A 14,779-nucleotide genomic window follows, 5' to 3' on the forward strand; every position below is an offset into this window, starting at 1 on the left:
GGCTGCCTCGGGGAGGGATTGCTTAGCTGGTCTCACACCAAGTCTCCTGTGGGTGAAGGCTGTGCGGGTCCTGTTGCCCATTCTCCGTCGTGCTTTTCTCACTCTTCCGTCGGCCTGGGTGCCATGAGTCTTGCCTGCAGGGTGGAGAGAAGGAAGCCAGGTCATACACCTAACTCTAGCACTGTCCTCTACAAGGTGACAGTGACAAGCTGTAGGTTCCTCATCTGGGAAATAGAGACAATGTGTCTATGGGAGGGGGCGGCTTCTGAGGGTGTAAGGTGAGTAGGCTGCAGGGCAGCGAACAGCCTTAGCACAGCCACTAGGGATGATTCAAGGACCTGGGTCTTTGCTACCCTTGTGAGAGACCAGGGTTGCGTTGCCAGCGCCCAGCTCCAGTCTGGACCTAGCCCTGGCTGCTGTACATATTTGGTGAGTAGACCAGGAGTTGGAATCTGCCTATGTAAAGAACAGCTAGCAGTTTTTAATGAAAAATAAAGAATAATGACTTTTAAAACCCTGAGCTTGAATGCACACTCAGTTATGTTGTTTTCCTTTTGATACTACTGCCTCTCGTGTGGACAGACATCCCTTGTTGCACGGGGAGGGTCTGGAACCAACAGCTCCACCTGGGCACCGGAAGCCAGTGTGCTCTGTGTGTGGCGGGGAAGCCACTGAAGAGGAGGAAGGAGAAAACGGGGGGGGGGGGATCATGCTCTCTTAGGTCTACAAGGGAACATCCGCCAGCTGGCTCCTCTCCCCTCACACCCAAGGACACCAAGGCTTGTGCCAGCGGTGGGGGCAGACTACACTGCCACAATCCTGTCACCCATGGGGCTGCGGCTGTCACCTCCTCACACCTCTGCTTCCCTTGGGGAGAGGTCTGGGTCAGTGACAAGAGGTATGAGCGAAGGAAGGAGAACAGAGAGCCTTCAAGGAGCCGGGACCTTTCCGCTAGACTTCATAAAATTTTAACATGAAAACTTGCGCAGAGTGGAAGGCACATAGCACATGCAAATCATATGCTAATCACGCGCTAATCCAAAGCCTGATCCTTAGAACTCTGGCACACACCTGACCGTAGCCCCAGGGGGGAGTTCTGGGGAGACCTGGGGTTCCTAGACAGGTGGGAGTGTGTTCCAGGCGGGGTTAGGCAATGGGGTTAAGAAGAGGTCTAGGACTGAGCAGGAGTCCAGAGTGTCATTTGGGGTTAGCGTTAGGGTTAGTGCAGACTCCAGACTGGGCACGTCTGAGACCATCTTCCTCTCCCCTCCCCCACCTGCCCCATCGCTTCTTCCTCATTGCCAACCCTGTCCCCACCTCCCAGGAGCCTCCCGGGGCTGGCTGCTTGAACAGCTCTGGGTAAAGGGCCCCAACACTCCTTCCTATGGCTTCCAGTCCCAGGGGCACAGGCTGGCCTTGGTCCTTCCCGGATCCCTCTTGGGCCGAATGTGACAGCTGCAGGGAAGCAACAAGGACCCGGTGAGCTGGCAGCCTCATTCCAGAGTGTGGGGAAAGAGCAACAGAACATGAATAAATGCATGCGGCTGGCCCCTCAGCTCCGTGAGCCAAGCCTACTTCCCCCACCACACACACAGGCTGCTGCCTGCAGCCCCGCTGGCCACTGCAGCTCAATGCCTTGGTTGGAGCTGGCAGGAAAAGGGATGCTCTAAAGAGAGGCCAGAATTTGACCTGAAGGGGGTGAGGTGCAGGGCTCCGAAAGGGGGTCCCGGGAGTGGCTGGGCCAGAGAGGGCCTCTGGGGAGGGACAGGGAAAAGGAAAGGGGCGGCTGGCCCTGGAGATCGGGCAGGGAGGCTAGGGTGAGCTCAGCCTTGCTCTCTCCTCTCTGATCCATCCATCATCCAGCCTGGGGGAGCAGATCTGGAATTAGACATGCAAGGGGCCGACACGGCCCTTAGCCCCCCGAGGAAGACAAATGGCGACAAAGACCTTGAATAAAATTTGTATTTATGGTTGCAGAAGGCCCCTCCCCCACCGCCTGCCAATCCTTGCAGGCTCCTAGGGACTGGCCGTGCCCCTCACAGCCTCTTTCAGTCTGCACCACCGTATGGTGATGGTGGTGTTGGAGCGGCAGATGCAGGGGAGAGAACATCACCCAGGAATCACGCCCCGTGTGCCCTGTGCTCTCTGTTGCAGCAGTCCACCTCCAGACAGCCCCATTTCCACCTATCCTGGGAGCTGGACCTCTGGGCCCATGGTCCCTGTGATTCCCCAAGGAGGGGCTGGGCCTGCAGGACGCAGATGATCACTTTAGCGCTGGACCCTCACCTGTCAAAGCTCGCGCCCCTCCTGGTCACTCTGAAAGTAGTCAAGGTTGCCTTTTCCAAGAGGGTGCCCAGCACTTAATCTGCATTTTAATTACTTAAATTTGCATAACTAACTTCACTCTTTTCCCACCCCTCTCCAGTAAAAACACCCGTTGTGTGTTGCTGGGTTTCCCCTAAGAGCCAAGAGGATGGGGGCAGACAAGCCTGGCACAGGTAAGGATGGCTGGGCTGGGCAGGGCCAGTAGAGTTAGAGTGGCCTTCTCCACCCCACTGCCCAGAGGAGACTCCCTACTTTTAAATCCGGAGGCAGAAGAAATGGCATTGATAGGGTACTCAATCCAGGCATTGTCCCCTTCGCTCAGCCCTCACACACACACAGAAACAAAGGCACAAACCCACTCACCCAGGGGGCCAGCCCACCAGCCCAGGATCCTGTGGCCACCTGCACCCTCTCCCACCCCCTGTCACAAGGCACAGGCCCACAGCGGCCACCCTGCCTGCAGGAGGGCCCCGCCCCCGCGCCGGCCCCACAGTTGATATGTCACATTGGAGTCCGAACACGGACCCGGGTGTCTCCGCAGCGCCATTTACATTTCTCCCTCTGGATCCGTCAGCCTGTCAGGGCTCCCTCCCCCACCGCCCGCTGGGGGGGAATGCCGTCAGGTAGTCTCTAAGAGTAGCTTTGTCTCTGTCCTTGCGCCTCTTGCCGGCTTTCCGTCTGATTTCCTCTGTCGCTGCCCCTCTGTTCTGTCGGTTTCCTGCTGGCTCCCAGGGACTGGCCTACCTCTGCTGCGCCCTCGCTCTTCCCCTCCCCTCCCGCCTCTCTCTCCCCACACACTTGCATTTGCTCTGCAGCCCCCTACCCGGGATGGACCAGGCCAGGGTGCACTCATTTGACTCAGCCCTTGCTGCCAGTACATGATGGGGGCCTAGCCACAGGGAGGGAGAGAGGTGACAACACCTCTTCTCTTCCTTCTCATTTCCTTGCTTGGTTTTAGAGGCTCCCACCCCACATCTTCTCCGCTCCAGGGATCCACCTGTTTTTCTCTGCGTGCTTGCATTTTTGGTCCTGCCTTATTGCCCACCGCCTTCTTCTAGGCGCCGGGAAGGCCAAACTCCGGGTAGAAGCGGGGAGAGTGCAGCCGGGGTGGGCAGGGCGCGCCTCCCCGCAGAGCCCGCCGGACCTGGCTGGAGCAGGGGGCCGCGGTGCGCCCCGCCCCCGCGCTGCCCGCTGCCGACGCCAGGGGTCGCTCCGCGGACGGCCGCTTATAGCGATTCCCGCCGCGCGGCGACTCGCACACCACCCGCACCGCCGCCCCGGGAGGGAGGCGAGGAAGGTTAGGGTCGCCGGGAGCTGGAGTGCGCGCGGGCAGGGGCTTGAAGAGGCAGGGGGGAGCCGTGGCTGGGGTGGCAAGGCGTGCCGTGGTCTCCGGGAGCCGCAGCGCAACACCTCCTAGAAGGTCGCGCCAGCCGCAGCTCCAAGCCTGGGACGTCCGGAGCGCAGGAGAGGAATAACCCCCAACGCCACCCCAAGCCGGCTGGCAGCAATCTGTCCGGGTGGCCCCGCCGGTTGGCTCTGCCAACGGGGAGACAGCAGCTGCCTGGAGAGCAGGTTCCCTAGACTGACCTGTGGGAGAGCCAGCCCGTCCCAGAAGAAGCCGCGAAGCTGCTCCTGCGCCCGGGACCGTTCAGACTGCACCGGAGGGTAACCTAGGGCCCCGGGCTCCAAGCCGTTTGGAGCCGCCCTTGGCCGAACCCGGGGAGCCTTCCGCCCGGACGGACGGTTTGGGGGGACGGCACAGCAGCTGCGGAGAGAGCCCGCGGGGGGCGGGGGAGCCCAGGCGCAGCCGTCGGGGGTGGCCAGACCCGGGCAGAAGTCCCGCCGCCTCCTTCTCCAGGGCCCGCGGAAAGCCCCGGGCCTCCGCCGCCATTGCGCCCAAGAGTGAGGAGGATTTGCTGGCCCTGGCCGCGTCGCGGCTGAACCGCCGCAAGCGGGTGGCGGGCGCAGCCGTCGGGGTGGCCATGGTGCTGTTGTTGCTAGTGGCCATCCCGTTGCTGGTGCACAGCTCCCGCGGGCCGGCGCACTACGAGATGCTGGGTCGCTGCCGCATGGTGTGCGACCCGCACGGGCCCCGTGGCCCCGACGGCACGCCCGCATCTGCGGCCCCCTTCCCGGCGGGAGCCAAAGGAGAGGTGGGCCGCCGCGGAAAGGCGGGCCTCCGAGGACCTCCGGGGCCGCCCGGACCTAGAGGACCGCCGGGAGAGCCTGGCAGGCCCGGGCCTCCAGGGCCCCCTGGGCCGGGCCCCGGCGGGGTGGCGCCTCCAGCCGGCTACGTGCCGCGTATTGCCTTCTATGCCGGCCTGCGGCGGCCTCACGAGGGCTACGAGGTGCTGCGCTTCGACGACGTGGTGACCAACGTGGGCAATGCATATGAGGCCGCCAGCGGCAAATTCACCTGCCCCATGCCGGGCGTCTACTTCTTCGCTTACCACGTGCTCATGCGCGGGGGCGACGGTACCAGCATGTGGGCAGACCTGATGAAGAACGGACAGGTGAGGTGTCCCCCAGTCCCCGCCCCGCCCAGGGCCGCTGCCCCTAGCTTTCTGATTCTCCCCCGCAATCAGTCCTCATCCTGAGCTCCTTTCCGCCAACGTCCTTGCCAAACCTGGAAACACCAGGCTGCTTTAAACAACAACAACAACATAAATCGTGTCATTGGGCCAAACAACAATTGGAGGCCAGCTGTGGGAGTGGGGGAACTTGCTGGGGGTCTCCGGATATGGGAGAAATGGCATGAAAATTAGAACTTGGGATACAAAGCTCTCCTCGGCAGCGCTACTTCCTGCTCTTCTCATCTTGCGTGGCTACCCAGCGTCTCTAACAGCCCTGTGGCCTCTGGGCTCCTCTCCTGCCTTGGGTGAGCTGCTCAGAGTCTTGGCTGCTGCGGATTGGAATGGCATATGCGTCCCAGGGACTGGAGAGTGGTCAGCCATGAGGGCAGGGGGGTGGGTGGGAGGCAGGAACAGGAGGTGCTCAGCATCGGTTCTGGAAGAAAAGGCAAAAAAAAAAAAAAAAAAAAAAAAAAAGGCAGCCTCACTCCCCAGGCAGCGAACCTTTGCCTCGCCCCAGGGCTTGTGACCAAACCCACCAGAGAGCTCTTGCCCGAGACAGAGGCGGAGGTGGGAGGTGGCCTGGCAGTTCGGAGCCCAGGCAGAGAGCTGGCAGCAGAGACGCAAGGGGGCAGGTAGACCCGCAGCCTGGCCTTAGCAGCCTTGGTCTGCAGCTGTGCCTGCTCCCCAGCCCCATGGGCAAAGCCAGAGCCACTGTCACCAGGGACCGAAGAAATAGCCGCAAGCACTTTGCTTGGGGGGTGGGGGGAGGGTGTGCACAGAGGGAGACAGCTGGCACAGGCTTGAAGGAAGAGGAGGTGCCAGGGCCTCTGCAGGTGGGGATTGAGAGGTGACCTCTGCATGTCCTGAATGATGGAGGGGAGGCTAGCAAGGGCCTGCTGGACCTGCCTCTCTATTCTCTGCCATGGACTTGGTTCAGCCGTGGTGCCCCCTGCCCTCTCCCCCATCTGTAGGCCAGCTTTGGGTTCTTCTCACAGCAGAGCTGCCCTGGAGACCCAGGATGTGTGTGCATGTGTGAATGGGGGTGCGCTCTGTATGTGTAACCAAGTGTGCATGTTTTGCAAGATGTATGTGTCTGTGGTGCCTAGGGTGGAGAGGGGTCACATGGTGACATGTGCCTGTGGCACCTGGTAAGGGTGCTCTGCTTGTGCAGGACATACGGGAGAGGCTGCAGGACCTACATGTAGCCATCTATGCAGGCTTCAGAGAGGCGGGGGCTGCACCGCTCCCACTCTGTATTCCACTGCACGGGCGCTGCGGCCCTGGGGACGGTAAATAATGATTAGAATAATGATGAATAATTAATGAGTTAATAACCAGCCCCAGTGGGACCGGAAGAGGGGGCTGGTGGCCTGTGGGGGTCCCACACCACCAGAACAGAGAAGAGGAGGGCTCCCTATTTGGGTGGAAGATGAGCCCCAGCACCAACAAGTACCCCTAGGATGGGAATGTGCACCCCAGAGGCCAGAGCACCACAGTGCCCCTCCCTCCCAGCCCCACACTGGGGGAAGTGAAACCCAAGCTTGGCACTAACAGGAGTGCCCTGTACGCATCAAACCTAGGCAATTATCCTAGGGGGTGATTTTATTTTCAAAAGGAGAATACTAACAGCAAAGCCCACATAGCATCTTCTGTAGGAAAACCGCAGTTCCGAACACACCACGCCCACCTAACTCCTTTCATCCTAATCATTTTAGGGGGTACGCTCCATTATTACTGTCAACTGTGTAGTTCAAATTGAGTTCTAGGCCATAAGTGAGATTTGCTGGAGTCACCCAGTCGGAGAATGGCAGAGCCTGGGGTGCTGCGCGGGCTCCAGGCCTCTCCCAGTCCCCCCTTGTCCCGACCACTGGTGGCTCACGTGCCCGGCCGGCTGCCCTGGGGCACTCCACCTGCGGTCCCCCCAGTGCGGCACAGGGCTTGTTGCTTCTACATTAGGTCCGAGCCAGCGCCATAGCGCAGGACGCCGACCAAAACTACGACTACGCCAGCAACAGCGTCATCTTGCACCTGGACGTGGGTGACGAGGTCTTCATCAAGCTGGACGGCGGCAAGGTGCACGGTGGCAACACCAACAAGTACAGCACCTTCTCTGGCTTCATCATCTACCCGGACTGAGCCTGCGCCCCCGCACCCCCCTCCCCGCCCCTCGCGCGAGTCCCCACCTCCCCGCTTCCCACCTGCGCCAGCCCCACGGGCGCCACCAGTCCTATGAGAGCCCGGCAGTGGGGCAGGTCCTCCTGCGCTTGAACAGCAGCCTGAAGGGGTGAGCCAGGGGCCCGGGGGAGGAGCAGACTGCCCGCAGGCGGACCACCCACACCGAGAGCGCCCTGGAGGCGCAGCTCCACTAGCCGGGGCTCAGAGGCCCTGGAAGCAGAAGGAAAAGAACAGAAACAGAAGGAGCCCGTCTGAGGCGACAGGAGACTTGGGGTAGGTGCTGGTCCTGTCGCGACTTCCCTCCCACTTCCTCCTTCCCTCATCGGCATCTCCAGGCCCCAGCCACGGTGGCCTTCCTGTGAGCTGCGGGAACACCGATTTCTTCACTGGCACTGAAAACTCATTCTGTACAGTCCCATTCCACCCCTAGGCTGGGCCAGACCCTGGGGCTACAGCTGTTGTTGCCTCCTCCAATAAAGTGGGGCTGGGGGGCTGTGTGTGGCTGCTTGGGTTGGTGCATGGTGGGGGGCAGGGGGAAACCGTTGATGGCAAGGCCTGCCCCTGGGGGAGTGGGGAGGAAGGAGGCAGGCAAGAGGGAGATTTGCAGCCTCCTTCCCACCTGCAGGCCGAGGGAGACCCCATCAGAGTGGCTCTCACAAGGGTGTGGGCCTGGTGCCCAGGGGATGAGGGAGTGGCAGCTGGTCCCTGGGAGAGGAGCAGGTGCTACATGGCCACCACCACACAACAGCTCAACCCAGGGGTGGGGCAGGCAGGAGTGGAAGGACACAGCTCCCTTCATGGCAGATGGGGGGAGCTGAGGGGACCTGAGGGGCCAAGCTGGCCTCTTAGGCCAGGGTACACTGCCACCATGTGGGCAGTTGGGGAGCAACAGCAGACCTGGCCTAGTCCAACCTCCCCCCAGCCGGACATCTGAAGACTTTAGAAACTTTATTAAAGCACAGACGGGATTTGGGTCCCAGTCCCAAAGGCGGACAGGCAATAAATAAGGGCTAAAAGGGAAGGAGCATGCAAGGTGAGTGGAGGTGGAGTGGGTGGCTCAGGGTGGAGAGTCCTGGGGGGCAGCAGAACCAACTGGAACGAAACTCTGCGGAGAGAGCAGACCTGGTTATAGTCTGGCACAGACTGGCAGACTGGCAGATCCACCCACCTCCCTAGCTGTCAAGCAGCTGAGGCTGGCTCCCTGTCCCACCCCACTTCCCCCTGAAGGCTGGAATGGGGCCAGTGGCTCACCAGGGCATCCTGCCATTCGAGGAGTGTGGCCACAGGATTGGTGCACACCCGGCTGGTGCCGGAGGGCGGGGCCCGGCTAGTGTAGAAGGCACACTCGTCATCTAGTCGGGCCTCATGGAAGCCGTGGATGGCTGACAGACAGGCTTTGAGGCGCTGCCTCAGGGCCAGGGCTCTTGGCGCCAGACTGCTGGGGCCTGAGGGCCGCAGAGAGTAGAGAGGACCCTGAAGTCCCACCTGCACCCTCCCCAGCCCTGTCCCCTGGGGACTCTCCCAGTATCCACCAAGACCCAGACTGGTGGCAGTTCCTCCCTGCTTCCAGAGAGGAGTGGGAGGAGCAGGAACAGCCCTGCCTGGCCCAGGGCAGGGCCCAGCTCCCAGGGTAACACCAGGATCTCCTCGATTCATGGCCTTCCCAACCCTCTCTTACCTGCCTGGCCAATGGGGGACCTTGGAGAATGGAGCGAGTAGATAGGGGGGTTGGCACAAAGTGGCTGCTGGGAAGAGAAGCTCAGGCTGGTGGTCCCGGGGGTACCCAGGTTGCAGTAGGGCTGCGTGCTTGACCCTGGGCTGCTGTGTTGCAAGAAACAGACCTTGGAGGCCCTCTGCTCCACCCCAAGGCAGGGCTCCAGGTGCCTGGCCTGCCCCTGGAGGCTGGGCTGCTGGGCTTCAGGCTCTGCTGCAGGGCTGGGCTGCTGGGCTTCAGGCTCTGCTGCAGGGCTGGGCTGCTGGGCTTCAGGCTCTGCTGCAGGGCTGGGCTGCTGGGCTTCGGGCTCTGCTGCAGGGCTGGGCTGCTGGGCTTCGGGCTCTGCTGCAGGGCTGGGTTCCAAGCACCTGGCCAGCAACTGGAAGCTGGGCTGCTGGGCTTCGGGCTCTGCTGCAGGGCTGGGCTCCAGGCACCTGGCCTGCCCCTGGAAGCTGGGCTGCTGGTCTTCAGGCTCTGCTGCAGGGCAGGGCTCTGGCACCCCATGCTGTTCTTGGGGAGATGACTCTGGTATCTCATTGCTACAGGACTCTGGGGGAGCCGGAGCCATAGCCGTAAGGCAGGGCTGTGCCTCCCCACCCTTGTCTAGAAGGCAAGACTCCAGCAGCCCAGCAGGTTGTGACAGTCTGTGAAGGCAGGCAGTCCCAGAATCAGGCTCTGCGGCTTTCACAGTTCTAGACATCTCAGCCAGCAGGGACTGAAGTTCAGCCATGTCCAGAGATGGGGCACCATTGAGGGAGGCACACTTGTCCCATGCCAGCCCCTCTACCTCCTGCCGTAACAGCTGCTGCAGGATGCTGATACGCTATGGGGTGGGATGGGGTGGGGTGGGGGGGAAGAGTATCCTGATGTGACATCAAGGCACAAGCAGCCCTCCACAACGTCCTCTTCCCATTGTCCCCACTGACTCACCTGCAGCTTCAGCTCCTGGAGGCTGGAGGCTGCGTTGGGGTGGAGACCAAGAGGGGCCACTGATGATTCCCCCGGACTCTCCTGCACTTCACCGTGAGTCTCCTGGTCAAACAACCGCACTGCAATCTGTCCCTGCATCGGAGGTGGAAGGGGTACATGAGGAAGCCAGGCTTGGCTGGGAAGAGCAGCCTGAGCCCAACCGTTAGGAGGAAGGGAGGCAAAGCCCCAAAACGAGAGGCCCTGGACTTGGATTGGAAGGGGCAGCAGAGAGGAAGGGAGAAATGGTTCCTGGAAGCACAGCTGCTCCTAACTGCTGGACCTGCAGCCACCAGGCCTACACACGGGTGTCTCCCACACTTACCCAGGGTAGGGCCGGGTCCTCACGGCAGGACTGAGGGGACAGGCCCCGCAGCCACCGGGCCTGGGAGGGAAATGAGAGGTCAGCAAAGGCCACACCCCTGCCTGGGACCCACTCTCTCCTTGCCTCTGCTTTAGCCACCCCCTGCCTCCCCCACCTGTCTTCTCCCCCTTCTTGGCCTTATGCAGCTACCTCCCTTGGGCCCTCTCCTACCTGCTGAACCCTGGGATTTGATGAGATGGGTGTGAATCGGGTCTTGGGTCGCATGGTGAAACGCCGCAATACTGAATAGGATGTCTGGGGAAGAGATGAGAGTGGTTGAGTGGCGAATGCCAGCCAAGCTACCCTGCCCTTGCCCAAGCCCTCCCGATTGCTACGGGTACAAACCGCTGCTGCGGGGACGCCAGGGGAGGGGACGCGCTGAGCTCGCCCAAAAGGCGACGGGTGGCGGATAGAAGGAGGCACCACACGGCCGGGCATGGGCTGGGTCGCAGGGGAGGGCATCAGGTGAGAGCCTTGGCGATCCTATGGCGGGAAGACAACGTAAGCGGAATGATCCCTGCCTGCGTGAGGCTCCCCTTTCCGTGGACTGCAGCCCATTACCCCCGTGTTCCCCCTTCTCCCCACAGCTTTCCACCCATCACACACAAAGGACACCACCTCACAAGTCCTCATCCCTCCTGCTCTCCCCATCATGGTAGCCTCACCTCCTAAGAGTTCTCCTCACTCTGCTTCATTCTCTTTCTGTCTCTCACACACATACACACACACGCACGCACACGCAAGGCACATTCCCACTCCAGGGCTTTGGCTTCCACAGTTCTCTAGGCCTGAAAACATTCTCCCAACCCCACCCCCCTCCCAACATCTGTCCAGCTCACTCCCTGCACTCCTGGACTTCGTTGATCTATTGTGAACTGTAACTCACCCCTCACTTCCCATCAGCAACTTACATATCATTATATTTTCTACAGAGCACTTAGCACCATCTTGAAAACTCTATTTATGCCTCCCCCTTCTAAACTGTGAACCTGTTTGCTGCTGTATGTCCAAGGCCCAGGGAGGAGAAGGTCTGGTACCAGTAGGCAGCCTATAACTGAGTTGAAGGGATCAACGTGTGTGGCTGACAGGTGTGTCAGCTGTCTCGCCCTCAGCACAGACCAGTGATACAAACACACCCCCATCTGTAACCTCTCACCCCAGGCCCCTGGGAAACAGGGACCGGTCCTGTTCCAGCGAGGGCTTGAGTCCATCTACAGCAAACCCTACTCCAGTAATACCTGAAGGCCCAGCTTGCCAGGCTCTGCAGGCCTGCCTTGTTCCCCTACCCACCATCCCAGGAGGGTCCCTTCTCACCTTGCTGTGTGGCATCTCTGGGATTTCTCTCAAGGGTACTCGCTGGGCCAGGCCAAGGGGAGCCCCTCCTCCTTCATCTGAGTGAGGGGCAACCTCATGCTCTCCTTCAGGAAGAGAGGAAGATAGGAGGAGAAGACGGGAAATTTACTGTACAACCTAGAACATCCCCCAAAGCCTAGCGTGGCATCTGGCAACCTCTGAAGGGGGTGAACTAGTTGGTTTTTCACATTTTTATTTATTTGAAAGGCACAGAGACAGGCAAAGAAAGATCTTCCCTCTGATTCACTCCCCCAAATGCCCATAGTAGCTGGAGCTGGGAACACAGTCCAGGGACTCAGGCCCTTGAGCCATCATCTGCTGCCTCCCAGGATGACCCTTAGCAGGAAGCTGGACCAGACTGGAACAATGGTTTGAGTCCTGGCTGCTCCAGCTTGCTGCAAATGGATCTGGGAAGGCAGTCGGTGATGGCTTAAAAAAGAAAAAAAAAAAAAAAAAAAAAAAAGGAAAGAAAGAAACAGAGCCGGGACTTGAACCCAGAGACTCTACTGTGAGTATCCAATATGGGTCCCTAAGTGCATACCGAATACCTGCCCTGAGGGTAAGCCTACATGGACAGGACAAGGGCCCATGCAAGGGCCAGCACTGACTCGGGAAAATCCTCCCTACACCCTGAGCGGGCTGAGGACATGGTGGTGGCTCTTGGGGGCTGCATGAAGCAAACCTTGCGGAAGGTGGCAGAGAAAGTGAAGAAGTCAAGACCATCTCCTTTGTCCCAAGGGCAAGTGGGCTGACTGCTGGTCCATCAGAGGCCCCTCCCTCAGCTTCACCTGCCCCCTGTCGTGGCCCCCATTACCCGCACACAGCCTACTGAGCATTCTCTTGGGTTCCCAATGCAGGCAGCCCACCCACTTCTGATCTCTCCCCCACAGCCGCACAACTCACCAGGCTGGGCCGGGGTCTCTAGAAGCAGTTCAGAAGCCTGGCTCGCCGTACTCCTGATGACAAGAAGGACAGCTAGGAGGCCCTGAGTAGCAGGTGTGACCTGGCCATGTGCTAAGAGCTTCACACACATCATTGTGTTCTATGGTCACGACTTCTGACGTCACTGCAAACACTGTCCTCACTCCACAGGTACGGAAACCCAAGCCCAGAGAGGGCGAGGCCAGCTTGTACAGCCAGTGAGTAGCAGTCAAGGACTCAACCCAGATTCCATCTGGGGTCACTGTCCACAATGACCACTAAGCCACTCAGTGCTTCACATGCCTGCCCCCTTCTCCCCACTAGAATCCAAGGACACGTCACACCAAGTCTTGGCCACGCAGGCCTGGTCCCTAAGGCAGCCACAGATGTCCCCCGATCCCCTCCTTGGGTGGTGGGGAGTTTGAAAGCTACAGCAAGGCCCTGGCTCCACAGGACCCATTCTTTTCCCCAACATCCTGCCCCAGTCTCTCCTCCTCACCGGCTGTTACCACCTGCCAATTGTCTTAGTTCCTGGAAGTTGGGGCGGGTGGCAGAGAAGGGCAAGGAGGGTCCTGCCAGCTGAGCCTGCTGCACAAGAGTGAGAGAAGAATGCAGTGTCAGAGGTGGGTCCAGGATTTAAGGCCCGCTCCCACTCTGCCCACAGGACCCCCTTCTGTCCCCGGGAGCCTAAGGGCACTCACCACAGCCTCCAGCCTCTGGGGATACACAATCCGGCCTCGGGGTCCTGGGCCCTCCAGCCTTGAGAAGCAGGAAGCCCTGGCAGGATCCAGTGGGTGGATGGGGGTTCTGGGAGCCAGATACGCAGAGGCCCGAGCACCCTGGGACCCCAAGAGAGGCTGTCAGCCCGCCCAGGCCCGGGTGCCTCCTCTGCCCATCAGACCCGACCACCCCGCAACCTGTCTCATTACCTGGGCCCTCTGGGAGGTGCTGCCCTTGCTGCCTTGAATCAGGACTCTCCTAGCCAGACCGGAGTGGCACCCCAGAAAATCATTCTTCACCCCCTCACCTGACAGGATGGTGGCCAGGGCTACAGGATCAGCTACAAACTCTACAGCTGCTGGAGCCTCTGCAAGGGAAGGGAAGGGAAAGGAAGGGAAGGTGAGACAGGGAGGAATGAGGGAGGGAGCTGGACAGACACCCGGGGCTGCGGGAATGGGAAGAAGAGACCCGTTCAACTCAACCCAGCTCGCCAGATGAGCACTGGACTTCATGAAAGATGTTCCTCCAAGCCCCCAACAAATTAAGACAAAACCCTTATCCTCAAACTATGGAGATAACAGTTTCAAGCCGGAATGCAGACCTTGCATATCGAGATATTAGGAAGACAGGTTGGGGGGGGGACTGGAATTAACTTCAGAAGGGATGAGATGTGCTGTGAGGAGGAGGGACAGGGTTGAACAGCAGAGGGCTGCCCAGGATCAGGGACCAGGCCCTGTCCCCCCCCCCCAACAGTGAACTGGGATCTAGGGAGACTGCAAGGCCCCAAAGCCCACCGAGCTCTTCCTTTCCTCCATTCAGCTGACCAGGCTGTGCTCCCAGACCCTCCCCAAAAAGGTACCTGTATGGGGAGGCAGCCCAGGCCCCACATTTTGTCTCCCAGTGTCAGGCCTCAGCTCCTCCAGAGTGGTCCGGGCCGGAGTGATGCCCTCCGAGCACTGTGCTTTCTTGGTCTGCTGCTTGGCTTTCAACCGGGGGCCTGGGGAGTCGCGCTGGAGAGGGCGCTGAAGGGTGAGCAGTGGCTTCTGCATCGCTCCCTGGGGGGGGGGGGGGGCAGGGAAGGGAAGGGGACAAAACGCATTGGGATGCATGACTGGAGTGAACCGATTCCTTGTAACTACTAAGTTCACCCCCCCCCGCCGGGCCCCTCTTACCCTCGGATCTTGGTTCTCCTGGTCCGGGGCGCGTGCTTTGACTGTGGGGAAAGGTGGGCGCCTCTGACAGCGCACGGGAATCTTGCTAGGGGTGGGAGACACACCCCGGGGGAGGGGATCCTTGGAGGCGTGGAGGGTGGTCATGATGGCTACAGTGGAGCCTGGAAGGAGGGGATCAAAGATCAACCAGGCTCGGGCCCGGGACGCCTCCAAAGCCGGGCGCCCGGAAGCCTCCCCGGGCGTCTGCAAGGCCGCTTTTCTGGGTGCCACCTCCGACGTGCTGGATCCCCCGTGTCGTCCCAGCACCTGGAACTGCTCTCCCTGCTGTGAACCCCCACGGCCCCCATTCCCCGCAGGGTGCCCGGGCCCGCACCTTCCCAGGACCGCCTGGCGCGCCGCTTGCCCGGACTCTCCTCGGCTTCGGCGGCGGCCACTTTCTCCGTTTGTAAAATACGCCAAGCTCCTGATTGGCTGGGCCGGAGGCTCGTGACATCGG

General features: G+C 60.5%; 2 protein-coding genes across 5 annotated transcripts; one reads left to right on the forward strand and one right to left on the reverse strand.

Moving 5' to 3' along the window:
- The first annotated feature begins 3,688 nt into the window (after positions 1–3,688).
- Positions 3,689–7,058, forward strand: C1QL4 (complement C1q like 4). Its single transcript, XM_004598993.2, has 2 exons — positions 3,689–4,838; positions 6,855–7,058. The coding sequence occupies exons 1-2, from the start codon at positions 4,308–4,310 to the stop codon at positions 7,032–7,034; spliced, it is 711 nt and encodes a 236-aa protein (XP_004599050.1). The 5' UTR covers positions 3,689–4,307; the 3' UTR covers positions 7,035–7,058.
- A 949-nt stretch (positions 7,059–8,007) lies between these two features.
- On the reverse strand, positions 8,008–14,779 carry TROAP (trophinin associated protein). 4 transcript variants are annotated; one of them, XM_058673387.1, is made up of 16 exons: positions 14,657–14,779; positions 14,284–14,444; positions 13,971–14,166; positions 13,321–13,478; positions 13,093–13,230; positions 12,891–12,976; positions 12,374–12,426; positions 11,432–11,535; positions 10,463–10,600; positions 10,289–10,372; positions 10,079–10,138; positions 9,718–9,849; positions 9,222–9,610; positions 8,752–8,957; positions 8,325–8,518; positions 8,008–8,178 (listed from the first exon to the last, which is right to left on the reverse strand). In XM_058673387.1, the coding sequence occupies exons 2-16, from the start codon at positions 14,425–14,427 to the stop codon at positions 8,131–8,133; spliced, it is 2,130 nt and encodes a 709-aa protein (XP_058529370.1). In that variant the 5' UTR covers positions 14,428–14,444; positions 14,657–14,779; the 3' UTR covers positions 8,008–8,130. The 4 variants fall into 4 exon arrangements, with proteins under 4 accessions (XP_058529370.1, XP_058529369.1, XP_058529372.1 ...); XM_058673386.1 differs by having other exon boundaries at positions 12,891–12,979; XM_058673389.1 differs by lacking the exon at positions 13,093–13,230 and having other exon boundaries at positions 12,891–12,979.

The sequence above is a fragment of the Ochotona princeps genome, chromosome 15 (genome assembly GCF_030435755.1).
Source record: "Ochotona princeps isolate mOchPri1 chromosome 15, mOchPri1.hap1, whole genome shotgun sequence".
Taxonomy (NCBI): Eukaryota; Metazoa; Chordata; class Mammalia; order Lagomorpha; family Ochotonidae; genus Ochotona; species Ochotona princeps.